General features: G+C 41.8%; 1 protein-coding gene across 7 annotated transcripts; it reads left to right on the top strand.

The window, feature by feature from the left end:
- Positions 1-7,912: 7,912 nt before the first annotated feature.
- On the top strand, positions 7,913-26,127 carry AKAP4 (A-kinase anchoring protein 4). Of its 7 annotated transcripts, none has more exons than XM_055565597.1 (6): positions 7,913-7,990; positions 8,879-8,974; positions 21,497-21,547; positions 21,773-21,874; positions 23,412-25,553; positions 25,783-26,127. In XM_055565597.1, the coding sequence occupies exons 2-6, from the start codon at positions 8,879-8,881 to the stop codon at positions 25,936-25,938; spliced, it is 2,547 nt and encodes an 848-aa protein (XP_055421572.1). In that variant the 5' UTR covers positions 7,913-7,990; the 3' UTR covers positions 25,939-26,127. The 7 variants fall into 7 exon arrangements, with proteins under 7 accessions (XP_055421572.1, XP_055421573.1, XP_055421577.1 ...); XM_055565602.1 differs by lacking the exons at positions 7,913-7,990; positions 8,879-8,974 and adding exons at positions 16,050-18,468; positions 21,357-21,415; XM_055565596.1 differs by lacking the exons at positions 7,913-7,990; positions 8,879-8,974 and adding exons at positions 20,511-21,258; positions 21,357-21,415.
- The last annotated feature ends 1,777 nt before the right edge of the window (positions 26,128-27,904 follow it).

Here is a 27,904-nt window from a genome sequence, read left to right as displayed (position 1 = left end):
AAATTAGAATGGTTGCTGTCTAAAGCTGAGGAGGTACAGGGTTGAGGGAACTGAGGTATGATAGCTAAAGGGTACAAGGTTTCTTTTTTGGTGGTGAAAATGTTCTAAAATTTATTATGGTGATATTTGCACAACTCTGTGAGTATGCTAAAAATCAATGAATTGTACACTTACATGAAGTATGTGGTATCTAAATTACATTTCAATAAAGCTGTTATAACAGTGGCTAATAAGATATATTGGTTCTTTTAAAAAATATTTTATTGAAGAGTGGAAGGAAACACTCAGTGGAACTAGTTAGGAAGGTATTGAAATAAACCAGGCATTTTGGACCAACATGATCCAGTATTTTGGGCCGTGGCCAGGCACTTCTGTCTGGTTCTGGGCATAGCAATTCTTGGACAACCATTACCAATGGTTGTCTTTCTTTCCTTATTGAAAAAGAATTACTATATAACATATTAGTTTCAGGTGTACACACTAACATTCAATTATGTAAATATCCTTAAGCACTCACTAATATAGACCAGCCTAGTGCTATCTCTTACAGTCTAAATGAAAATGAGTAAAACACAGTCATTCTCCGAAGCATTTCTGTATTTGGAAAGATAAAGTGCCTAATGAAATAACTACAACACAAGGCAGAGTGTGATAAGCCCCAAAGCAAGCTGAATATAAAATTAAAAAAGGCTTCAGAGGACACATGCTGAGTGATTACTGTAACACAATCACTACTGTCAAATTACTCTGATAGCACCAAGAGTGATTACTGAATGGCTAAGTACGTGAGGCCCTGTTAGTTTCTCTACGGAGTTGGACTGTCATTGTCTCCTTGAACCTATACACATTTTTATGATGGGGCCATTAAGGAAACGTATAAATAAATATAACATATACAAACAGTTTTTAGGATGGGGAGTGAGTCTAGCAGGGAGGGACTCACCAATTTGGGAGACTCACCAATGCAGGAGACCTGGGTTCGATCCCGGGATTAGGAAGATCCCCTGGAGAAGGAAATGGCTACCCACTCCAGTATTCTGGCCTGGAAAATTCCATGGACTACAGTCCATGGGGTAGTAAAGAGTCGGACAAGACTGAGCGATTTTCACTTTGAGGGCTTCCTTGATAGCTCAGTTGGTAAAGAATCTGCCTACAATGAGGGAAACCTGGGTTTGATCCCTGCGTTGGGAAGATCCGCTGGAGAAGGGATAGGCTACCCACTCCAGTATTCTTGGGCTTCCCTGTGGCTCAGCTGGTAAGAATCCGCCAGCAATGAGGGAGACTTGGATTCGATCCCTGGGTTGGGACGATCCCCTGGAGAAGGAAAAGGCTATCCACTCCAGTATTCTGACCTGGAGAATTCCAAGGACTGTATAGTCCATGGGGTCGCAAAGAGTTGCAAAGACATGACTGAGCGACTTTCTCTTCACTTGGCAAAGCAGGCTTGTGTACAAACACGTTTTCCAAGCAGCTGAGACCCCCTAGTGGTCACATGAACTCATTACCCTCTTTGTCATCTTGATTTGAAAAAGGCAAAAGAAGGTCTAAGCCTGATAGCCCCGCGGGGCCACACTACACGCGCAAAGCAGAATACTAGGGTAGTCTTCACCCTATTTTAATCATCCTTAAGTGTGCGTGTTGGGAGAGGAGGGAACCCCCTACAGGGTCTGTGAGGGAAACGGAGAGGCTTCGTGCTCCAAGATCCCCTTCCTCTCCTCCAAGATCTTTGTTTAAAACATTCACTCGCTGATAATGACACTATCTGGACGGAAGGATAAAAACCCTGTCTCCAGTTAACACTATATTTTAAGTATTTTTGTCAGATGTCCGAGACAAGTTTGTGGGTTTGACAGAGAAAAAAATCCGATTAACAGCCGAATTCCCTCAGCCACATCTCCAGCTCTGACACAGGATATAATTACATATTTATATGTTTATATATATATGTGTGTGTGTATGTATATATGTGTGTGTATGTGTGTGTGTGTGTATATATATATATATATATATATGGTGAAAGACTCTTAATACCTAGAAAAATATGTTTACCTTTAACATGTCACAGGAGGTCTGGAATAAAGGCTTTACATTGAATAGGAGCTCCCCATCAACCAGAAACGAAAACAGAAAACAAAACAAATAAACAAAATCCAGAAAAGGGGCAGAGAGTGGGGGAATACTAACCGCTTCGGAATAATCGCCTCGGAACAACCGCCTCAGCAGAACCTCTTCAGAAAAAAACCACCTCAGGAAAAGAGGTCCTCTGACAGACCCAACCATTCTCACCAGCAGGGGGAGCAGTATTTGGTTCAGTCAAACCTGAAACCACCAGATGGGGCCAAAAGATCAGAATAGGTACCCTTCATACTTTTTTCTCAGGGAATTTCTCTTCTGCATCTTGGACCTGAGAAGAATCAAAAAAAAAAAAAAAAAGGGTACGAATCTCTGTGCACACACAGACACCCACGTCCGGGATGATGGTAGTGACCAGTGTGAGACTACCACCAAAATGGCCATTTCTTTCTTCTCAGATCCAAGATCGGAGAAGGCAATGTTACCCAACTCCAGTACTCTTGCCTGGAAAATCCCATGGATGGAAAATCCCATGGATGGAGGAGCCTGGTAGGCTGCAGTCCATGGGGTCGCTAGGAGTCGGACATGACTGAGCGACTTCACTTTCACTTTTCACTTTCATGCATTGGAGAAGGAAATGGCAACCCACTCCAGTGTTCTTGCCTGGAGAATCCCAGGGATGGGTGAGCCTGGTGGGCTGCCGTCTGTGGGGTCGCACAGAGTCAGACAAGACTGAAGCGACTTAGCAGCAGCAGCAGATCCAAGATGCGGAAGAGAAATTCCCTGAGAAAAAGTATGAAGGGTACCTACTTCAGAAGATTGTGTGAGAATTAAATGAGATAATGCATGCAAAACACAGTACAGGGCAATTTTCAGGCCTCATTGCAGACCTGCAGAATTAGAAACTCTGGGATGGGGCCCAACTATCTGTTTGTTTGTTTAACTTTAAAACTGATGTGTGTGTGTGTGTGTGTGTGTGTGTGTGTGTGTGTGCGCGCGCGCGCGCGTGCGCGCGCACGCGCGCGCATGCGCACTAAGTCGCTTCAGTCACGTCCGACCCTTTGCTACCCAGTGAACAGTAGCCCGCCGTGGTCCTCTGTCCATGCAGTTCTCGAGGCAAGAATACTAGAGTGGATTGCCCGTACCCTCCCAATTTTCCCAATCCAGGGATCCAACCGGCATCTCTTATGTCTCTTGCATTAGTAGGCGGGTTCTTTACCACTAGCACCATCTGGGAAGCCCTTACTGATGTTTACTGGTTTATAACTCAGGAATAGCCAAAAGAAGGGATGTAAAAGGCAAGACATGGGGTGGGGGTAGGTGTATGCAGAACCTTCATGCCCTTTTCAGGTACATTACCCTCTTGATCCTGGGAGCTCCCCAACCTTCTATTTTAACAAGCTCTCCAGGTGATTCTGAGGCACACTCAAGAGTAAGAATTATGACTCTAAGAAGGCTGCCCCCTCCAATAACTAACCAAGATTTTTGTCATTATTACAGATTTCATGACTATATGGCTTCTGGCTTGTTACTCGCCTGAAATTCAAAGCCATCGTTTGTTTCTTGAGCCCAGCTGTGTGCCCAGTATTGTGACAGAAACAGTGAGAAAGAGACAGAGAAACTGCCCTCCAGGCTTTCAATGTAGGTGATCCAGGAATACGGAAAGTTAATTAACTCTACAAGGCCAGATCTAGTCAATGTCAGATGAATTATACAGACAATAAACAAATGTTCTAGGAAATCACAGGAGGGAAATGTCACAATTATAAGGGGAAGGGCCTGACTAGAAATGTTCACTGCCAAGCCAAGCCCACCCCTCAAAATAGCTGTAAGTCATTTTCTACAAGGCAATAGAACAGATCTTAGCTGCCTAATTAAGCCCCTGCCTAAAAGAAAATCACAAAATATCTAGGAGTCTGCTTTCCTTTAACAGCTGCCCCTTGAAATAAAAAAAATGAGAATGTTTATAGCTTTTAAAGTCTTTTATTTTCTCCCTCCACTGCTTCAATCACTCATAGGAAAGGACAGACAGATATGCACAGTACAGACATAAATGCTTGACAGAAGTAATTATGCAGCACCATTGCCAAGATGTCAAAATAACTAATTTTTCATTGTAGTATGTTTGCATGAAGCTGCTCTAAATGACATTGTGTATTCTCATGGTTGGAAAACAATTCAAGAGAAAAAGAAATGGATTTTCCATTTGTATTGGTCCACAGTAAACAATGTCTGGTAATCATTAGCATCACGGCCATTTTCCAGATGGTCACAGTGTCATCACATAAGCTAAATTAAGTAGGCTAAATCTAAGTCTGGAAGATCATTAGTGGTACTAACAGGCAGAGAGTGATTTAATAAAGGCTGATCGTTCCGCTTATTTAAATTTCATTTTGCCATTATTCATAGTAATTACATTATAGGCACAGGTCCCATTTCTATTATCTTAATAGCTCTTTCAAACCAAATGCAAACTGAAAGCATATTTAAAGTGTTGACTTGTATAATTATTCACAAGTTTGTGTGGAAGAGATGGTTGGGTAGAATAAACAAGGTTAGAAAACAGATGATGATGACTGGGGGGGAGAATGATAACCAAAGGTTGTGTGCTAAACATCTCTATGTTCGATTCTTAAAGGCTAACCTAAGTGTATACTACTTCAGACATATTCACACACTAACACAGCATATTCCTTCTTTTGACTCTTTGAGTATCCCTTCTCCCCCATCTATCCCCATCTCAAGTCAGTACAGACCAGTCTGAGAGCTTCAGCAACTTGAGAGAAGCTCTTGTTGGATATACTGTAACCTATGACTAAACTTCCTTATGTTTCATTATTGGTTTCCCATCCCATCCAAATGCTGCTCTTGTTTGTTCCTGGTTAGCCTCCAAGATGACAGGATTGGGATGCCAAGGGACAGGACTCTAATTATCCATAATAGTTCCCTCTTTGTCAGTTAGGTGATTTCATCAGACATTTTCCAGACAGAGATCACAGTTGTTCTCTTCTAGGCTGTGAGGGGTGTTTTATAGCTTTGTGTGTGTGTGTGTGTGTGTGGCTGTTGTCTGTTTGTTTTTATGTTAGGGTATACTTTCTTGTGATTGAAGAATAAGTAAACATTTTCTTTCTTTGCTTCTTATTCCACAGACATGAGCCAGACACAGGACCTCCAACTTTTTCTTTAATCATCAAAAGTTCCCCTGACCAAAGAGTAGTATAGGAAAAACAAGTCCTGTATTAAGTATTCTAACCATTGACGAAGACGCCTTCCTTGACCCAAACTTATTTTTTAGTAAAGTTGTATATATTTAAGGTATATAACATGATGGTTTGATATAGTCAGGTTCCTCTGAGCTGCCTTCTCAACTAGGCCTCAACCTTGGTCTGCTGCTGCTGCTGCTAAGTCGCTTCAGTCATGTGCGACCCCATAGACAGCAGCCCACCAGGCTCCCCTGTCCCTGGGATTCTCCAGGAAAGAACACTGGAGTGGGTTGCCATTTCCTTCTCCAATGCATGAAAGTGAAAAGTGAAAGGGAAGTCGCTCAGTTGTGTCTGACTCTTTGCGACTCCATGGACTGCAGCCTACCAGGCTCCTCCATCCATGGGATTTTCCAGGCAAGAGTACTGGAGTGGGGTGCCATTGCCTTCTCTGCAACCTTGGCCTAGAAAGAACTATAACCTTCAGCACAAACAATTTCATCCACTCTCTACATTAAGAGACTTGAACAAACACCAGCATAGTTTCTATCAATTCAAGGCCATGTCCGTGGGATGATGATACCAACCTCTTTAAAATGCCTGTCTGAGAAAGTTCAAAAGTGCCAAAAGAATTTACTGTTTATTTCAGCCAAAACCTGACTATAGCCCCCTGATCTTCCTTTTCTCAGAAATTTACATTAGAAAACTTGTGATTGTAAATCTTTTCTCTGTCCCTTTGAAATGTATCCTCTATAACCCAGGAAAATGTTTCTCGAAGGCCTGGGAGTCATCCCTTTGAAATGTAATCATCAAGAAAGACAGGGCCCCTGTCTCCCAGTCTCTATGGAAGGGTAGGAATCTAACTTTGATAAGCACCAGTTAGCAAACACAGATGTCCTGATCACATTGATTAACCTCCCACCACACAGATTTCCCTCATCACTCCTCTGTCCATGGAATATTCCAGGCTAGAATACTGGAGTGGGTAGCTATTTTCTTCTTCAGGGGATCTTCCTGACCCAGGGATCAAACCCACATCTCCTGCATCTCCTGCACTGGCAGGCAGATTCCTTACCACTGCGCCACCAAGATTTTACTTCCTCTAGCACTTCCCAGCATTTTAAAAGCCTTTTGTTTCAGTGGATTGAGCTCTGTTCATCTGAGTTATCTCCCTTACTTCAGTAGCCTGAATAAAATAAGTTTTGCCACCTCAAACAAAGGTCCAGCTCTGTTTGTCTCTGATGCCATGAACTGACAATATAAAAATTGTACAGGAGGGTTAAGACATGTGATTTGAGGTAACAGATGAAAGAAGAAATGAAGGTAGAACCAAGGATTTGAAACTGTGATTTAGGTGTTCATCTTAACTGATTTTTAATTTAGATACATTTGTTCCCATGAGGTTAAGGTGAAGGCTGGTGGAGAAAGGACAAGGAAAAACCAAGATAAGACTTGGGCACAATAAGAGGATTTGGTTACAGGCTAATGCTTCCAAACTGGGGCTAACCTGAAGGCATCTCAAATGGGTGGATATTGCTTTAAGAAACACTGTAGCCAGCAATCTGCCACTGACCATAATGGAAAAGAATAAGTGAGGCTCAGGTCTTTTCATGGGTTGAGGAGTATGTGAAAGGCTGACCCTGACCCAAGTGGATTGGCTTTGGGGGGGTGGCGCTAATTATGTCTCATGAAGAAAGGTTAAAGCTTACTGGACGAAGTAGACACTAGAATCCTAAGGACAAAGTCCCTGACTGTGCTGTCACTGTTCTCCATGGAAACAGTGATGTCATGAAGTATAAGTTCTGGTACCAACTGGCAATCAAGTCTTTAGGAGGGTATGGAGGGTTGAGGAAAGCAGCACCATCTTGAGCCAAACTGAAAGGGGCATCACACCATCCAAATTTAAAAGAAAAAGCCATTCCAATGTCCTACAAGATAGCCTATTCTGATACTACAAAGGTAAGGGCATCTTCTTCCTTCTTTTTGACTAGCTACTGGGATGTCCTAATGGTGAGGTGAAACTACAGAAGGGGCTGAGGCTGCCTCAAATTTTCTTTCATATTTTTATTCAGGATACCCAGAAAGGACTTTAATGTTTCTCTATTTCTACATAAATCCAAAGATTTATTGCCAAAGGGAAATAAGCTATGAAAATTAATACTGTTATGCTCAGAGAGGCTGGTGGTCAATCTGTATATGAAAAATAGACCCCACCACACTGGTAACTAATATGACTAGATGGTACTGGAAGTCTAGGTTGAAAAGGAATGAGAAGGGGGATCTTAAGGCGTTCTGAACATGAAGGGAGGCCTTAAGGATCTGTGAATGTGAAGGGAAGTCTTAAGGAGTTGTGAGTAGGACAAAATATAAAAGAAGTATGTGTACTCTTCTGTATAGAACAGAAAAAGATGTGTTGTACAGTAGATAACTTGATATGCTTTTGACATGGAGGGCTACTGAGTTTGCCAGCCTGCCCCGCCTCTGCTGGGTTGCTATGGTTTCAGGCATTATGATTCAACAAACCCTGATGTCACACACCAGGGTCAAAAGCAGCAGGCAAGAGCCTGGCTCCCTCAGTCTCATCCAACAGCTGACGGGGGTGGCAGCCAGCTGCACGTGCCCAAGAACTTGGCACTGCCCACTTCCATCTCAAGGGGCCCATCTCCCTTCTAGGTGGCACATTTTCAGCCGAAGTCTAAAATAACTTCATTATCAAGGTAATGAGTTTATAAATTTTATTTTTTACAGTTTTTTTTAGTATCCTGTGAAAGGCTAGCCATCAGAAGATAGTTATTAAAATGTTGAGACTGAGAGAGGCAGAGGAAAGGAGAGAGAGGGAGGGAGGGAGGATGGGAAAGGAGAAAGAGCAGGGAGGAGGGAGGAAGGACGAGAGAGGGAGAAAAGGAGGGAAGGTGGAAGGGAGGAAGAGAAAGAGGAGGAAAGGAGGGAGAGAAAAGTGTGGGAGGTGTCAAGGGGTTTGAAGGAAGTTGGCAGAGTTTATTCTCTCTTTCAAAAGTAAAATTAAACTTTGTCCTATGGGATCAGGGTCTGATCTTCCCTCAGACATTTGTCTCTTAGTTATACTTATTAGACTGAGCGGTCTCAATGTTCAGAAACTTGTTCTATATGTTGAAATCTTTATTCACTTTACTAGTATTGACCTTGGTCTTCTCCAGTGGCCCTATGTGGTATTATAGCTGTTAACCGAAGACGTGGGTTAGACTAGGTTTAGCTAAAATTCAGTTAAAGGGAATGAGGTGAACTTGATTCCCCTACAGTGTGTAGACCCCCTTTTAAATTTGTTTCCCAGGTTGTCATTTTTCCTGACTGGCATTTTCCCAGGTCAATATGATACTCCCTTGGTTTCAAATAGTTGGTGTGGGGAATCTAAATTAAAGAAGACCATGGACTGAGCTAAAAGATTTTGATCTTCAGGTCCAAACATTTCAGAGTGTCCTTCCCCCATGGCTTACCCTATCAGTTCCCAACCTAAAACTTATATGAAACACAGATGGGTTTCAGAAAGCCCTCCAGGGATTCTTTACCAATTCAGTTTCTTAAAATCATATATTAGACTTTAATATTTATTTCATTTCTCTTTCCAGATGTCTGATGATATTGACTGGTTATACAGCCGCAGGGGCGTGTGCAAGGTTAATCTCTACAGCCCAAGAGGACAACAAGATCAGGACCGGAAAGTGGTAAGACACAAAAATGACTCCTACCAAGGAGTGGAAAAGATTAGTGTTTGGGTATAGATATCCTGGAGCCCAGGATAGGCTAATGGATAGTGACCTCTCCAAGGATTCAAGCTCAGTAAGGTCTGTGGGGGATCAATGAGGTCATGGATAACACAGTCACAATTAAAGGACGGGGTGCAAAGGATCGGGGGGGGGCGGTGAGTGATGCAAAGGATCTGGGGGGGGGGGCAGGCCGGGGAGGGAGGCTGAGGGGAGTGAGGGGTGGTGGTTGCCTAGTTACCAGCCTTCACTACCTCACACCTCTGAAGTCATAATGATGTTGCCTAGCTACCAGTAAGTTGCCCCAAAGTTGGACTCCCTCAGGGGGGCAAAATACTTAATGCTATGTTCCAAAACTAAGAGTGATTTACATAGTACTTCATATTTTTTATCATGTTCAAGCACCACTCATACTGTTATTTAATATGTATTTCTACAATGTTTTTTTTTAATTTATTTATTTTAATTGGAGGCTAATTAAATTACATTATTGTAGTGGTTTTTGCCATACATTCACATGAATCAGCCATGGGTATGTGTGTCCCCCATCCTGAACCCCCCTCCCACCTCCCTCCCCATCCCATCCCTCTAGGTCATCCCAGTGCACCAGCCCTGAGCACCTTACCTCATGCATCGAACCTGGACTGGCGATCTGTTTCACATATGATAATATACATGTTTCATTGGTATTCTCTCAGATCATTCCACCCTAGCCCTCTCCCACAGAGTCCAATAGACTGTTCTATACATCTGTATCTCTTTCACTGTACCGCATATAGGGTTATCATTACCATCTTTCTAAATTCCATATATATGCATTAGTATACTACTCTATTGGTGATTTTCTTTCTGGCTTACTTCACCCTGTATAATAGGCTCCAGTTTCATCCACCTCATTAGAACTGATTCAAATGTATTCTTTTTTTTTTTTTTTAAACTTTACATAATTGTATTAGTTTTGCCAAATATCAAAATGAATCCGCCACAGGTATACATGTGTTCCACATCCTGAACCCTCCTCCCTCCTCCCTCCCCATTCCATCCCTCTGGGTCGTCCCAGTGCACCAGCCCCAAGCATCCAGTATCGTGCATCGAACCTGGACTGGCAACTCGTTTCATACATGATATTTTACATGTTTCTATGCCATTCTCCCAAATCTTCCCACCCTCTCCCTCTCCCACAGAGTCCATAAGACCATTCTATACATCAGTGTCTCTTTTGCTGTCTCGTACACAGGGTTATTGTTACCATCTTTCTAAATTCCATATATATGCGTTAGTATACTGTATTGGTGTTTTTCTTTCTGGCTTACTTCACTCTGTATAATAGGCTCCAGTTTCATCCACCTCATTAGAACTGATTCAAATGTATTCTTTTTAATGGCTGAGTAATATTCCATTGTGAATATGTACCACAGCTTTCTTATCCATTCTTTTGCTGATGGACATCTAGGTTGCCTCCATGTCCTAGCTATTGTAAACAGTGCTGCGATGAACATTGGGGTACACGTATCTCTTTCAATTCTGGTTTCCTCAGTGCGTATGCCCATTAGTGGGAATGCTGGGTCATATGGCAGTTCTCGGAGAAGGCAATGGCACCCAACTCCAGTACTTTTGCCTGGAAAATCCCATGGATGGAGGAGCCTGGTAGGCTGCAGTCCATGGGGTCACTAGGAGTCGGACATGACTGAGCGACTTCACTTTCACTTTTCACTTTTCACTTTCATGCATTGGAGAAGGAAATGGCAACCCACTCCAGTGTTCTTGCCTGGAGAATCCCAGGGACAGGGGAGCGTGATGGGCTGCCGTCCATGGGGTCACACAGAGTCGGACACGACTGAAGTGACTTAGCACCAGCAGCGGCAGCATGGCAGTTCTATTTCCAGTTTTTTAAGGAATCTCCACACTGTTCTCCATAGTGGTTGTACTAGTTAGCATTCCCACCAACAGTGTAAGAGGGTTCCCTTTTCTCCACACCCTCTCCAGCATTTATTACTTGTAGACTTTTGGATCGCAGCCATTCTGACTGGCGTGAAATGGTACCTCATTGTGGTTTTGATTCGCATTTCTCTGATAATGAGTGATGTTGAGCATCTTTTCATTTCTCTGATAATGAATGATGTTGAGCATCTTTTTATGTGTTTGTTAACCATTTGTATGTCTTCTTTGAAGAAATGTCTGTTCAGTTCTTTGGCCCATTTTTTGATTGGGTTGTTTATTTTCCTGGAATTGAGCTGCAGGAGTTGCTTGCATATTTTTGAGATTAATTTGTCAGTTGCTTCATTTGCTATTATTTTCTCCCATTCTGAAGGCTGTCTTTTCACCTTCCTTATAGTTTCCTTTGCTGTGCAGAGGCTTTTAATTTTAATTAGGTCCCATTTGTTTATTTTTGCTTTTATTTCCACTATTCTGGGAGGTGGGTCATAGAGGATCCTACTGTGATTTATGTCGGAGAGTGTTTTGCCTATGTTCTCCTCTAAGAGTTTTATAGATTCTGGTCTTACATTTAGATCTTTAATCCATTTTGAGTTTATTCTTGAGTATGGTGTTAGAAAGTGATCTAGTTTCATTCTACAAGTGGTTGACCAGTTTTCCCAGCACCACTTGTTAAAGAGATTGTCTTTTCTCCACTGTATATTCTTGCCTCCTTTGTAAAAGATAAGGTGCCCATAGGTGCGTGGATTTATCTCTGGGCTTTCTATTTTGTTCCATTGATCTATATTTGTGTCTTTGTGCCAGTACCATACTGTCTTGATGACTGTGGTTTTGTACTAGAGCCTGAAGTCAGGCAGGTTGATTCCTCCAGTTCCATTCTTCTTTCTCAAGATTGCTTTGGCTATACGAGGTTTTTTGTATTTCCATACGAATTGTGAAATTATTTGTTCTAGCTCTGTGAAAAATACCGTTGGTAGCTTGATAGGAATGGCATTGAATCTATAGATTGCATTGGGTACTATACTTTTTTTCACTATATTGATTCTTCCAATCCATGAACATGGTATATTTCTCCATTTATTAGTGTCCTCTTTGATTTTTTTTTCATCAGTGTTTGATAGTTTTCTATATATAGGTCTTTTGTGTCTTTCCATTCAGTTCAGTTCAGTTCAGTCGCTCAGTCGTGTCTGATTCTTTGCGACCCCATAAATCACAGCATGCCAGGCCTCCCTGTTCATCAGCAATTCCCGGAGTTCACTCAGACTCATGTCCATCGAGTCAGTGATGCCATCCAGCCATCTCATCCTCTGTCGTCCCCTTCTCCTCCTGCCCCTAATCCCTCCCAGCATCAGAGTCTTTTCCAATGAGTCAGCTCTTTGCATGAGGTGGCCAAAGTACTGGAGTTTCAGCTTTAGCATCATTCCTTCCAAAGAAATCCCAGGGCTGATCTCCTTCAGAATGGACTGGTTGGATCTCCTTGAAGTCCAAGGGACTCTCAAGAGCCTTCTCCAACACCACAGTTCAAAAGCATCAATTCTTTGGCCCTCAGCTTTCTTCACAGTCCAACTCTCACATCCATACATGACCACAGGAAAAAACATAGCCTTGACTAGACGGACCTTTGTTGGCAAAGTAACGTCTGTGCTTTTCAATACGCTATCTAGGTTGGTCATAACTTTCCTTCCAAGGAGTAAGCGTCTTTTAATTTCATGGCTGCAGTCACCATCTGCAGTGATTTTGGAGCCCCAAAAAATAAAGTCTGACACTGTTTCCCCTGTTTCCCCATCTATTTCCCATGAAGTGATGGGACCAGATGCCATGATCTTCGTTTTCTGAATGTTGAGCTTTAAGCCAACTTTTTCACTCTCCTCTTTCACTTTCATCAAGAGGCTTTTTAGTTCGTCTTCACTTTCTGCCATAAGGGTGGTGTCATCTGCATATCTGAGGTTATTGATATTTCTCCTGGCAATCTTGATTCCAGCTTGTGCTTCCTCCAGCCCGGCATTTCTCATGATGTGCTCTGCATATAAGTTAAATATGCAGGGTGACAATATGCAGCCTTGATGTACTCCTTTTCCTATTTGCAACCAGTCTGTTGTTCCATGTCCAGTTCCAACTGTTGCTTCCTGACCTGCATACAAATTTCTCAAGAGGCAGGTCAGGTATTCCCATCTCTTTGAGAATTTTCCTCAGTTTATTGTAATCCACACAGTCAAAGGCTTTGGCATAGTCAATAAAGCAGAAATAGATGTTTTTCTGGAACTCTCTGGCTTTTTCGATGATCCAGCGGATGTTGGCAATTTGACCTCTAGTTCCTCTGCCTTTTCTAAAACCAGCTTGAACATCTGGAAGTTCATGGTTCACGTGTTGCTGAAGCCTGGCTTGGAGAATTTTGAGCATTACTTTAATAGCGTGTGAGATGAGTGCAATTGTGCGGTAGTTTGAGCATTCTTTGGCATTGCCTTTCTTTGGGATTGGAATGAAAACTGACCATTTCCAGTCCTGTGGCCACTGCTGAGTTTTCCAAACTTGCTGGCATATTGAGTGCAGCACTTTCACAGCATCATCTTTCAGGATTTGGAATAGCTCAACTGGAATTCCATCACCTCCACTAGCTTTGTTTGTAGGGATGCTTCCTAAGGTCCACTTGACTTCACATTCCAGGATGTCTGGCTCTAGGTCAGTGATCACACCATCATGATTATCTGGGTCGTGAAGATCTTTTTTGTACAGTTCTTCTGTGTAGTCTTGCCACCTCTTTTTAATATCTTCTGCCCCTGTTAGGTCCACACCATTTCTGTCCTTTATCGAGCCCATCTTTGCATGAAATGTTCCCTTGGTATCTCTAATTTTCTTGAAGAGATCTCTAGTCTTTCCCATTCTGTTGTTTTCCTCTATTTCTTTGCATTGATCGCTGAGGAAGGCTTTCTTATCTCTCCTTGCTCTTCTTTCGAACTCTGCATTCAGAGGCTTATATCTTTCCTTTTCTCCTTTGCTTTTCGCTTCTCTTCTTTTCACAGCTATTTGTAAGGCCTCCCCAAACAACCATTTTTCTTTTTTGCTTTCTTTTTTCCATGGGGATGGTCTTAATCCCTGTCTCCTGTACTATGTCATGAACCTCAGTCCATAGTTCATCAGGCAGTCTATCAGATCTAGTCCCTTAAATCAATTTTCACTTCCACTGTAAAATCATAAGGTATTTGATTTAGGTCATACCTGAATGGTCTAGTGGTTTTCCCTACTTTCTTCAATTTCAGTCTGAATTTGGCAATAAGGAGTTCATGATCTGAGCCACAGTCAGCTCCTGGTCTTGTTTTTGCTGACTGTATAGAGCTTCTCCATCTTTGGCTGCAAAGAATATAATCAATCTGATTTCGGTGTTGACCATCTGGTGATGTCCATGTGTAGAGTCTTCTCTTATGTTGTTGAAAGAGGGTGTTTGCTATGACCAGTGCATTTTTTTGGCAAAACTCTATTAGTCTTTGCCATGCTTCATTCTGTATTCCAAGGCCAAATTTGCCTGTTACTCCAGGTGTTTCTTGAGTTCCTACTTTTGCATTCCAGTCCCCTATAATGAAAAGCACATCTTTCTTGGGTGTTAGTTCTAAAAGGTCTTATAGGTCTTCATAGAACCGTTCAACTTCAGCTTCTTCAGCATTACCAGTTGGGGCATAGACTTGGATTACTGTGATATTGAATGGTTTGCCCTGGTAACGAACAGAGATCATTCTGTCATTTTTGAGATTGCATCCAAGTACTGCATTTCGAACTCTTTTGTTGACCATGATGGCTACTCCATTTCTTCTGAGGGATTCCTGCCCGCAGTAGTAGATATAATGGTCATCTGAGTTAAATTCACCCATTCCAGTCCATTTTAGTTCGCTGATTCCTAGAATGTCGACATTCACTCTCACCATCTCTTCTTTGACCACATCCAATTTGCCTTGATTCATGGACCTGACATTCCAGGTTCCTATGCAATATTGCTCTTTACAGCATCAGACCTTGCTACTATCACCATGTTTCTTTAGGTAGATATATTTCTGCTGTTAAGTCACTTCAGTCGCGGCCGACCCTGTGCGACCCCATAGATGGCAGCCCACCAGGCTCACCCATCCCTGGGATTCTCCAGGCAAGAACACTGGAGTGGGTTGCCATTTCCTTCTCCAATGCATGAAAGTGAAAAGTGAAAGTGAAGTCGCTCAGTTGTGTCCGACTCTTAGCGACCCCATGGATTGCAGGCCACCAGGCTTCTCCATCCATGGGATTTCCCAGGCAAGAGTACTGGAGTGGGGTGCCATTGCCTTCTCCAAGATATATTCCTAAGTATTTTATTCTTTTCGTTGCAATGGTGAATGGAATTGTTTCCTTAATTTCTCTTTCTATTTTCTCATTATTAATGTATAGGAATGCAAGGGATTTCTGTGTGTTGATTTTATATCCTACAGCTTTACTATATTCATTGATTAGCTCTAGTAATTTTCTGGTGGAGTCTTTAGGGTTTTCTATGTAGAGGATCATGTCATCTGCAAACAGTGAGAGTTTTACTTCTTCTTTTCCAATTTGGATTCCTTTTATTTCTTTTTCTGCTCTGATTGCTGTGGCCAAAACTTCCAAAACTATGTTGGATAGCCGTGGTGAATTTGGGTACCCTTTTCTTGTTCCTGACTTCAGGGGAAATGGTTTCAATTTTTTACCATTGAGAATAGTGTTTGCTGTGGGTTTGTCATATATAGCTTTTATTATGTTGAGGTATGTTCCTTCTATTCCCGCTTTCTGGAGAGGTTTTTTTTTTTTTTTATCATAAATGGATGTTGAATTTTGTCAAAGGCTTTCTCTGCATCTATTGAGATAATCATATGGCTTTTATATTCCAATTTGTTAATGTGGTGTATTACATTGATTGAATTGCGGATATTGAAGAATCCTTGCATCCCTGGGATAAAGCCCACTTGGTCATGATGTATGATCTTTTTAATGTGTTGTTGGATTCTGATTGCTAAAATTTTGTTAAGGATTTTTGCATCTATGTTCATCAGTGATATTGGCCTGTAGTTTTCTTTTTTTGTGGCATCTTTGTCAAGTTTTGGTATTAGGGTGATGGTGGCCTCATAGAATGAGTTTGGAAGTTTACCTTCCTCTGCGATTTTCTGGAAGAGTTTGAGTAGGGTAGGTGTTAGCTCTTCTCTAAATTTTTGGTAGAATTCAGCTGTGAAGCTGTCTGGACCTGGGCTTTTGTTTGCTGGAAATTTCTGATTACAGTTTCAATTTCCGTGCTTGTGATGGGTCTGTTAAGATTTTCTATTTCTTCCTGGTTCAGTTTTGGAAAGTTGTACTTTTCTAAGAATTTGTCCATTTCTTCCAAGTTGTCCATTTTATTGGCATATAATTGCTGATAGTAGTCTCTTATGATCCTTTGTATTTCTGTGTTGTCTGTTGTGATCTCTCCATTTTTATTTCTGATTTTATTGATTCGATTTTTCTCCCTTTGTTTCTTGATGAGTCTGGCTAATGGTTTGTCAATTTAATTTATCTTCTCAAAGAACCAGCTTTTGGCTTTGTTGATTTTTGCTATGGTCTTTTGTTTCTTTTGCATTTATTTCTGCCCTAATTTTTAAGATTTCTTTCCTTCTACTAACCCTGGGGTTCTTCATTTCTTCCTTTTCTAGTTGCTTTAGGTGTAGAGTTAGGTTATTTATTTGACTTTTTTCTTGTTTCTTGAGGTATGCCTGTATTGCTATGAACCTTCCCCTTAGCACTGCTTTTACAGTGTCCCACAGGTTTTGGGTTGTTGTGTTTTCATTTTCATTTGTTTGTATGCATATTTTGATTTCTTTTTTGATTTCTTCTGTGATTTGTTGGATTCAGCAGCATATTGTTCCTCCATATGTTGAAATTTTTAATAGTTTTTCTCCTTGTAATTGACATCTAATCTTACTGCATTGTGGTCGGAAAAGATGCTTGGAATGATTTCAGTTTTTTTTAATTTACCAAGGCTAGATTTATGGCCCAGGATGTGATCTATCCTGGAGAAGGTTCTGTGTGCACTTGAGAAAAAGGTGAAATTCATTGTTTTGGGGTGAAATGTCCTATAGATATCAGTTAGGTCTAACTGGTCCATTGTATCATTTAAGGCTTGTGTTTCCTTGTTAATTTTCTGTTTAGTTGATCTATCCATAGGTGTGAGTGGGGTATTAAAGTCTCCCACTATTATTGTGTTATTGTTAAATTCCCCTTTCATACTTGTTAGCATTTGCCTTATATATTGTGGTGCTCCTATGTTGTGTGCATATATATTTATAATTGTTATATCTTCTTCTTGGATTGATCCTTTGATTATTATGTAGTGTTCTTCTTTGTCCCTTTACACAGCCTTTGTTTTAAAGTCTATTTTATCTGGTATGAGTATTGCTACTCCTGCTTTTTTTTTTTTTTGGTCTCCATTTGTATCAAATATCTTTTTCCAGCCCTTCACTTTCAGTCTGTATGTGTCCCTTGTTTTGAGGTGGGTCTCTTTTAGACAGCATATATAGGGGTCTTGTTTTTTTTTATCCATTCAGCCAGTCTTTGTCTTTTGGTTAGGCCATTCAACCCATTTACATTTAAGGTAATTATTGATAAGTATGATCCTGTTGCCATTTACTTTGTTGTTTTGGGTTTGAGTTTATACACCCCTTCTGTGTTTCCTGTCTAGAGAAGATCCTTTAGCATTTGTTGAAGAGCTGGTTCAGTGGTGCTAAATTCTCTCAGCTTTTGCTTGTCTGTAAAGCTTTTGATTTCTCCTTCATATTTGAATGAGATCCTTTCTAGGTACAGCAATTTGGGTTGCCGGTTTTTCTCTTTCATCACTTTAAGTATCATTCCCTTCTGGCCTGAAGTGTTTCTATTGAAAGATCAGCTGTTATCTTTATGGGAATCCCCTTGTGTGTTATTTGTTGTTTTTCCCTTGCTGCTTCTAATATTTGTTCTTTGTGCTTAATCTTTGTTAATTTGATTAATATGTGTCTTGGGGTGTTTCACCTTGGGTTTATCCTGTTTGGGACTCTCTGGGTTTCTTGGACTTGGGTGACTATTTCCTTCCTCATTTTAGGGAAGTTTTCAACTATTATCTCCTCAAGTATTTTCTAATGGCCTTTCTTTTTGTCTTCTTCTTCTGGGACTCCTATGATTGGAATGTTGGGGCATTTAACATTGTCCCAGAGGTCCCTGGGGTTGTCCTCATTTCTTTTAATTCTTTTTTCTTTTTTTCCTCTCTACTTCATTTATTTCTACCATTCTATCTTCTACCTCATTTATCCTGTCTTCTGCCTTCGTTATTCTACTGTTGGTTCCCTCCAGAGTGTTTTTGATCTCATTTATTGCATTATTCATTATTGATTGGCTCTTTTTTATTTCTTCTAGGTCCTTGTTAAACCTTTCTTGCATCTTTTCAATCCTTGTCTCCGGGCTATTTATCTGTAACTCCATTTTGTTTTCAAGATTTTGGATCATTTTTACTATTATTCTGAATTCTTTTTCAGGTAGACTCCCTATCTCGTCCTCTTTTGTTTTGTTTGGTTTGGTGGGCATTTATCCTGTTCCTTTACCTGCTTAGTATTTCTCTGCCTTTTCATCTTGATTAGATTGCTGTGTTTGGGGGTGGTCTTTCTGTATTCTGGCGGTTTGTGGTTTCCCTTTATTGTTGAGGTTCCTCCCTGAGGGTGGGGTTGGAACAGAGGCTTGTCAAGGTTTCCTGGTTAGGGAAGCTTGCATCAGTGTTCTGGTGGGTGGAGCTGGACTTCTCTCTGGAGTGCAATAAAGTGTCCAGTAGTGAGTTTTGAGATGTCTATGGATTTGGTGTGACTTTGGGCAGCCTGTATACTGAAGCTCAGGGCTATGTTCCTGTGTTGCTAGAGAATTTGCATGGCATGTCTTGCTCTGGAATTTGTTGGCTCTTGAGTGGTTCTTGGTTTCAGAGTAGGTCTGGAGGCTTTTGGATGATCTCTTATTGATTAATGTTCCCTGGAGTCGGGAGTTCTCTGGTGTTTTCAGGTTTGGGGTTTAAGCCTCATGCCTCTGGTTTTCAGTCTTGTTCTTACAGTAGCCTCAAGACTTCTCCATCCATACAGCACCAATGATAAAACATCTAGGTTAATGGTGAAAAGATTCTCCACAGTGAGGGACATCCAGAGAGGTTCACAGAGTTACATGGAGAAGAGAAGAGGGAGGAGGCAGATGGAGGTGACCAGGAGGAGAAGAGGGGGAATCAAAAGGGGAGAGAACAATCTAGCCAGTAATCAATTCCCTATGTGCTCTCCACAATCTGGAACCCTCTGAGAGGTTCATGGAGTTACATAGAGAAGGGAAGAGGGAGGAAGGAGATAGAGGTGACTAGGAGGAGAAAAGGGGGAATCAAAAGGTGAGAGACAGATCTAGGTAATAATCAGTTTCCTAAGTGTTCTCCACAGCCTGGAACACCCACAGAGATTCACAAGGTTGGGTAGAGAAGAGAAGAGGGAGGGAAGAGATAGAAATAACCTGGGGGAGAAAAAGGAGAGTCAAAAGGGGAAGAGAGCAATCAAGCCAGTAATCACACTCCTAAGTAAAAACGGGTACTCAAGATTGGATTCTTAAAGGTTCAAATTTGATAACAAATACCACAAAGCAAAGATTAAAAATTTAAAGTAGAGGTTATACTCTCAAAAGTACAATATTAAAAAAAAATAAGACAATATCACAAAAATTATAAAAAATATATATGAAGTTTGCTTTAAAAATAGGGTCTTTTTTTCTCTTTTGCAAGGTAATAGTAGATTATAAAAATGAAAATTAAAGGAGTAATAGAGGACTTAAAATTTAAAAAAATTTTTTAATTAAAAAATGATAATAGTAAAAATATATCTAGAAATTTCTCTGGAGCTGTTGTGGGCAGTGTGGGGTCAGTTCTGTTTCAGATAGTTCCTGTTCCAGCTTATACTTCTCAAGGTCTATAGGCCCCTTCCTATGTAGTCAGTGCTAACTACAGGGTTTTAATCTGTTGCACCTGTCACTTCCAAGATGATCCCCTCTGTTTATTTTGGCTTCTTCTGTTTGCAGGTCTCTTTAGTGTCTAATTTCCGCCCTGACACAAGGGGGTGAAGGTGGTCACTTATTTAGGCTCACTTGTTCAGTTGTGCTGTGGGGAGGGAGGAACACTGCAAACAAATATCACTGGCATGTGTGGGGAGTGCTCACAGTGTCTCGGCCACACTGGGTTTGCGCCTGCTCACAGCGTATGTGCTTTTCCAGTCTACACTGCTAAGGCTTTAGGTTGCTCTGCAGTGGAACTGTCTGAAGCAGGCCCTGGGTTGCGTGCACTTCCCAGGTCTTAGTTGCTCAGGTTCAGGTTCTTGGGTACCCCACAAAGGCACAGACTTGGTTGGGCCTGCATTTTGTTCCCTTCCCAAGTCCGAGTAGCTCAGGCAACCAGGTGCTTGGCGAGTGCACTCTCCCCAGGTGCAGTGCGTCTTATCGCCTCCCTGGTCCCAGCAGCTGGATTTCCTGGGTGGCAGTGGGCGCACCCTCTCAGGTGTGCTGTGTGTATCTTCTGGGGAGCTGATCTCTGGCTACAATCCTCCTGGCGGATGTTAACCATCCAGAATCCCAGGAAGTCTTGGTTACTGGAAGCCTGCTTGCAGTTTGGTAGAGGATGCCATCTTTAGGGCAGAGTTTGCCCCTTTCCAGCTCTGGCTGCTGCCCACCTGTCTCCCTGCCTCCAGCGGGGGATGGGCCAGTCCACAGCCGGCTAGCTCTTCCCTGGTATTCGCTCAGTCCTTTGTTCTCCTTTCGAAGACAATGGGCTGCCTTTCTGGGTGCCTGGTGTCCTCTGCCAGCGTTCAGAGGTTGTTTTGTGGAATTTGCTCAGCGTTCAAATGGTCTTGCAATGAATTTTTTGGGGAGAAAGTGGTCTCTCCGTCCTATATTCCTCCACCATCTTAGGACTGCCTCCTCTACAATGTTTTAAAAATTGACTTACATTTAAAAATTACCATCACTCTAAACACTGTTATCCATAATATGATAGATTTGATATTCTAGTGTGTATTTTCCTAATGAATAACAATTAAAAATTACCTATTAAACACAAAAATTTTTATCCATGGGCCACCTAAAATCTATGTTATCAATAGTAAAAACACCACATTTTGGCAACAGTAGAAAGTGCTCCAAACTGGGAGCCAGTTATAATACAAGTTATACCTTTGAATTTACGTCAGTTGGGCAAATCATCTCTCTTTTTGGTTTTCTCAGTAAATGTGGGTGCTGTATTTTGAACTCTCTCTCTTTCACAAGTAAGTATTCTCACTTAGGAAATGTAGTAACATTAAGATTCTATCTGCCTAATAAAAATTATTTGTCTGTTGTTTATTGCATACTTAACTATATCCAGGCACTCTCCTAAAAGCTTTACACACACTATCTCAATCAATTCTCACAAGAACTGATAAGGTAGGTGCTACTATCATCTTCTAGGGAAATTAACGCCTTTTCTCTGGAATTTTTCTGAATTAACCCTCCTATTTGATGCAGATATGCTTTGTCGATGTGTCTACCCTGAGCATGGAAGATAAAGATTCTAAGGTGGGTACCCTCCCCTCCCCTCAGAGTTGGAATGGGCAGGAAGCTGCCAAGAAGGGTTATCAGTGACAGCATGAGAAGGGAAAGGTTGTGGCAGAGGGGGGAAAGGTGGAGGGGACTCAGGTGGGAAGCCATCATTCTTGCTTTGAAGTAGTAGCCTAGGGGGGCAGATTGAAAAAATCTCAAAAAAGAAACTTTTCACAAGAATCTTATCTCTTAATTCCATAGGATGCTGCTGGTTGTAGTTCAGAATGTGACTTAAACCTGGAGACTCTAGAAGAAAAAGAAATTATTGTGATCAAGGATACTGAGAAGCAAGACCAGTCTAAGGTATAGACAGCCCCTGAGTCTAGCCTTTCTCATTCCCAGAGCTCAGTGCTGAATCTGAGGGCTCTGGTTCAGAGATAGTAAGAGAACTATTGTCAAACAGACTCAAAATTTTAATACTATGGCATTCTAGAGAACACATGCCTAAGTTCAGAGTCATGGTAAGTTCAATGCCCACAGTAAGTTCACAGTATCTCACAATGACACTAATCAGAGAGGCTCAGAATGTCCTTTCTTGATTTCAAGTAGCTCCTGCAAATAGAATCTTGCTGTGCTTTTCTTAACAAAGACACGGGCTTATAAGCAAGATCGTTTGCAATGTTCTTTGTTGGTTTGTAATGGACTTGTGTGTCTCACATTGCCCAGTGTCCAAAACAATAGAGAAGATATGGAGAAGAAGGAATCCACAACAATCAAACACTGTAGTTGCCTGGTCTCCACCCTGTTGTCTAAGAGATTACCCAGGCTAGTGGGTACCATAAGGTTTGAATCAATTACATTTGCACACCACTATCACATATGGAATTTTTTTGTTTTTGTGTAAATATCCCAAATTACACCTGATAAGCTGGTTTGGGGTAGGCATTAGCACACATGATAATTCTCACAGTCCTAGAAGCCTAGAGTAGCTGATAATTGGAACAAGATATCTGGTTTCAGTGCAAAAGAGTTAAATATTCCTTGTACTGTGTTCCTAGGCTCATATTATGATCAGAAACATCATTTCTGACCACAGATGCCTTTGAAGCATTTTTTACATGTATTATGATGAAAGTGGACTCTAAGGAAGGGAAAACCAGTTATAAAATATTCTCCAAAGGGTTTTGGGTTCAGTTAGGGGTGGCCAACTTCACTCTGGGGTCTTAATAGAAGGATACACCTGGTGTTTGTTTTAAAAAGAGGAGCCCATATTTATAACACACAATGCAGGTCTCCTTGATTGTAACTTAAGCTACATGTGACAGTGACAAGCATATTAAGAGACACACTGATATACGTGCATATTTTTACATTCACACATATGTACTGAATATTCATATTACCATGCACATGCTGGCCTATACAGATGACATAATACAATGAGTATGATGTCAGTACATTATGACACACGCTTACACACAGTGATATCACACATGTGCACTGACATACATGTGCACACATACACACAGGCACATTTTCACACACAATATCGACTGACACATTCACACTCATGAGTTGATATAATAATGTGTATATACACACAACAGAGACACTGACACATTTTTGACATATACTGTGATAAATTCACATACTCAAATGAAATTGACAAATATATTGATAACACTTATATGTAGTTAAATGTACAAATGTATATACCCTAAGCTTTTGTCACTGCCACTTGTGCTTGAATGTGTATTAATGTATATAATTGTATGATATGTGCCCATGAAAATTCTAAAGGCCAAATCCTTAATCTGTGCAACTTCAGAGATATATTTTCTAAATAGGGGAATGAAGTACCTATCCAAACTCTTATGGATGGGTGTTGTTCTTTTTTTAGATGGAGGGGTCAGTGTGCCTTTTCAAACAAGCTCCTTCTGATCCTTTAAGTGTCTTCAGCTGGCTTCTGAATGATCTTCAAAAGTATGCCCTAGGTTTCCAACATGCACTGAGCCCTTCAGCCTCCAGTTGTAAACATAAAATAGGCGAGACAGAGGGAAAATGTCAACAATTGTCTTCTGGGAAGTGCTACAGCATCTATGCCGATCACCTGAACATGGATTGTGTGAACAATGAACCTCAGAGCCTACCTCTGGAAATGACAGCAGCCAAAAACACCAACAATAACCAGAGTCCTTCTACTCCTCCAGGCAAATCTCCTAGTAATCAGAGAGCAGTTATCTCCCCTGATGGAGAATGTTCTATGGATGATCTCTCCTTCTATGTCAATCGATTATCTTCTCTGGTAATCCAGATGGCCCGTAAGGAAATCAAGGAGAAATTAGAAAATGGGAGCAAATGTCTTCATCATTCGATCTATCCACCCAGTGGGGACAAAGGGAAAAACAGCCCTCGCAGTGCTGTGAGCAAGATCGCTTCTGAAATGGCCCATGATGCTGTAGAAGTGACCTCTGCAGAAATGCAGGGCACTGGGGAGGAGTGTAGGGGTGGTGGTCGAAAAACCTTTCTGTATAGTGAAGTATCCAACAAGAACAAAGGTGGAGACAAACAAATGTGCCAAAGAGACAGCAAAGAATTTGCAGAATCCATCAGCAAAGGACTCATGGTTTATGCCAATCAAGTGGCATCTGATATGATGGTTTCTGTTATGAAGACCTTGAAACTTCATAGCTCTGGGAAACCAATTCCAGCTTGTGTGGTCCTGAAGAGGGTGCTATTGAAACATACCAAAGAAATTGTGTCAGATTTGATTGATTCCTGCATGAAGAACCTACATAACATCACTGGGGTCCTGATGACTGACTCAGACTTTGTCTCAACTATCAAGAGGAATCTGTTCAACCATGGGAAACAAAATGCTGCTGATATCATGGAGGCTATGCTGAGACGTTTGGTCAGTGCTCTTCTTGGTGAAAAAAAGGAAACTAAATCTCAGTGTTTGTCATATACATCCTTGAAAGCCGGGTCCCATGATACCAAGCGCAAAAACCAAAGTCTTGAATTTTCAACTATGAAGGCTGAGATGAAAGGAAAGGACAAGTGCAAGTTGAAACAAGAGGAATGCAAGTCTTTGACCAGTGCTGAGAAAGTCAGTGAACATATCCTCAAGGAGAGCCTGACTATGTGGAACCAAAAGCAGTGTAATCAAGGCAAGATGCCTAGCAAAACCTGTCCCCATAAGGAGGAGAAGAGAGAGAAGATCAGCCCTTCCACAGATTCACTGGCAAAGGACTTGATTGTCTCTGCCCTTACGCTGATCCAGTACCATCTGACCCAGCAGGCCAAGGGCAAAGAGGCATGTGAAGATGACTGTCCACCTGGTACCACGAGCTATATGACCCAGAGTGTCCAATATGAAAAGTGCGGAGGTAGCCAAAGTGCCAAGGCACTTTCAATGAAACATCTAGAAACTCGTGGAGCACCTGGACCATCCACCTCTCTGAAGGACAATCAACATCTGGATTCCCAGAAGCTGGATATGTCAAACATGGTTCTATCACTTATTCAAAAACTGCTTAATGAGAGCCCCTTCAACTGTGAAGATCTTTGTGAAGGTGAGAACAAACATTCCGAGATCAGGACAAACAAATCAACCTCCATGTTCAAGAAGTCTGACAGAGAGGAAGAACAAGGCCAGGACAATCAAGAAGTTGACTTTGTCAGTGGGATGAAGCAAGTGAACCGACGATTTATAGATCAGCTGGTAGAATCTGTGATGAAGCTGTGCCTTATCATGGCTAACTATAGCAACGACAAGGCAGCCCTCACTGATTTGGAAGAACAAGCATCCTCATCCAACAACTCTAATTTTTACCAGACCAGTGGCCCCAGATGTAGTTACAAAGCTGGGATGTCTCAGAGCTACCAAGACTCTCGTGGACCTGAAGTCATCGTCAATAATCAATGCTCAACAAGCAGCTTGCAAAAGCAGCTCCAAGCTGTCCTGCAGTGGATTGCAGCCTCACAATTCAATGTACCCATGCTCTACTTCATGGAAGACGATGATGGACAACTGGAGAAGGTAAGTGATAGCGACACAACAAGGAACAAGAAGAAAGGGGGCTGGAATGGGTAGGGGCAGGGAGGTAGTACTGTACTCAGAGCAGTCCATTCTTTTTTTCAGTCTATCTTTTCAGCCTTTAATCCAAGAATCATAGGCAGAAAGATGGGTGGGGTGTAGGTGACTTTCTCCCTCTGGGTCCTGGCTTTAAAAGCATCACATGATTCAAGCTATCTCTGCTCTCGCACAGCTTCCTGAAGTTTCGGCTAAGGCAGCAGAGAAGGGGTACAGCGTAGGAGATCTTCTTCAAGAGGTCATGAAGTTTGCCAAGGAACGACAACTGGATGAAGCCGTGGGAAACATGGCTAGAAAACAACTGCTAGACTGGCTGCTCGCTAACCTGTGAGCCAACAACTCCTTTGCCTCCTCTCCCTCTCCGTTTACTTCCCGCCCCCAGCAGCATTCCATCCCAGCTGGAACACCCCCTACCATCAAGCCAGTGAACTGCACTCTACATGATTGTATTTTCCAATACATCAGCAGTTGGACTGTGCAAATACAGGGTGTCCCAACAAGCTGGGAAAGAAAATGAATAAAAAAAAATTAAAAAAAAAATGGTGCCAGTGTTTTCTTTGTCAGATATATCTAAGGCAATTGGGTCCAGTTTCAAGGAATGGTGATACAGTATTGGACTTGTGTCTATATCTCACCCTGGTTTATTTTCTAAGCAACCAAGACTGGGGTATAACCCATGTCCAAGTTCCTAAGTCATTTGGCTTATCCAAATCTCAGTCCACAAGTTATTTAGAGGTTTGCCACCATGGCCTCCCTGTTCTTCCTGAATTATGCAGATAACTTGATAATCCCCCTTATAATCCCAAGAATGCAGATTTCTTGGTCACTTTTAAGAGTTTGAAGATAGGAGCCTAGATGAAAAACAAACTTCAGAAAGCATATTACTCACGCACACACATACACTCCCAGGGTCCACTACACATGGTTAAACACCACCCAGAACTACATCAGGATCCAATCCTTCCCCACACACAAAGCTTCCTTATAAGTCATTTCCTTCAACTGATGAGATTTCCTTGTTTTCCAGCAGTTTGAAAAAAATTTGCAGAGAACAAAGCTATAGAAGGATAAATTCTTCACAGCCACCCTATGTGAATCTCAATATCTCCTTTGAGACTAGCACTAAATTCCTAGATTTCTTGTATACTTCTCAGAAGTCCATCACAATGCTATAATTCATTACAAATCAGATCAAGACAGTGTTTCCAGCCCTGTGGTCCTCTGTTGGCTAGTTTGCATCATTCTGGACTCAAAAGTTAAAGCTTTGGACTCTTACTTAGTTTCATGGCCTTAGAATCATCTAGGCAGACTCTGAGTCTTTTTATTTACCTGTAAAATGTTGACAGGGCTTCCCAGATGGCTCAGACAGTAAAAGAATCTGCCTGCAGTACAGAAGACTGGGGTTCAATCCCTGGGCCAGGAAGATCCCCTGGAGAAGGAGATGGCAACCCACTCCAGTGTTCTTGCCTGGAGAATCCCATGGACAGAGGAGCCTGGCAGGCTATAGTCCATAGGGTTGCAAAGAGTCAGCCACGACTGAGAGACTAACACACACACACACACACAAAACGTAGACAAAGTTACCTTCCCTGTTTAAAGATTAAACTACAGGAATAGATGTGATGATGCTCTGTAAAAAGATTTTTTTTTTTCTGATGAAGCAAGAGACTGTTGAGAAGGGTTGCCTGGGCAGAGAGCAGAAGGGTAAGGGAACCTAGGAAGACTGCTCTGCCACATGGCTCACAGTCTCCAGTTTTATGGTGATGGGATTAGTTTCTGGGTTGTCTCTGACAAATCATTCTGACTCAGGGTCCTTCCTGATAGCGCATGCATTGCTCAGCCAAGATGGATGCCAGCAAGAATTCTGGGAGGTTGGTAGGACATGTGGCATCTCCTTTTGACCTTTCCCAAATTCTTCCAGTTGATGGTGGCTGCTTAGTTCAGTGTTCCTTACCAAGACTTCCTGTTGAAAGTAACTCATGCAGATGGTTACTACGGTACCTGGCCAGGGCAGATGATTTGAGTCAGTTTCCCCTCACAACTCCCCCCGAGATACTTTATACTCAAGATAAGTGAAAGTCAATCAGTCATGTTCAACTCTTTGTGACCCCATGGATTATATAGTCCATGGAAATTCTCCAGACCAGAATACTGGAGTTGTTGTAGGAAGGGGGACCCCTTCCAGGGCCTGAAACTGGGCTCTTGTCTAACACTCGGAAATGAATTGTCTGAGGAGACACATATGCTGACAAAGCAAGAGATTTTATTGGGAAAGAGTGTCTGGGTGGAGAGCAGTA

The sequence above is a fragment of the Bubalus kerabau genome, chromosome X, assembly GCF_029407905.1.
Source record: "Bubalus kerabau isolate K-KA32 ecotype Philippines breed swamp buffalo chromosome X, PCC_UOA_SB_1v2, whole genome shotgun sequence".
NCBI classification, from domain to species: Eukaryota; Metazoa; Chordata; class Mammalia; order Artiodactyla; family Bovidae; genus Bubalus; species Bubalus kerabau.
The sequence above is the reverse complement of the archived record's forward strand: the minus strand, read 5'-3'. Positions and strand labels throughout refer to the sequence as shown.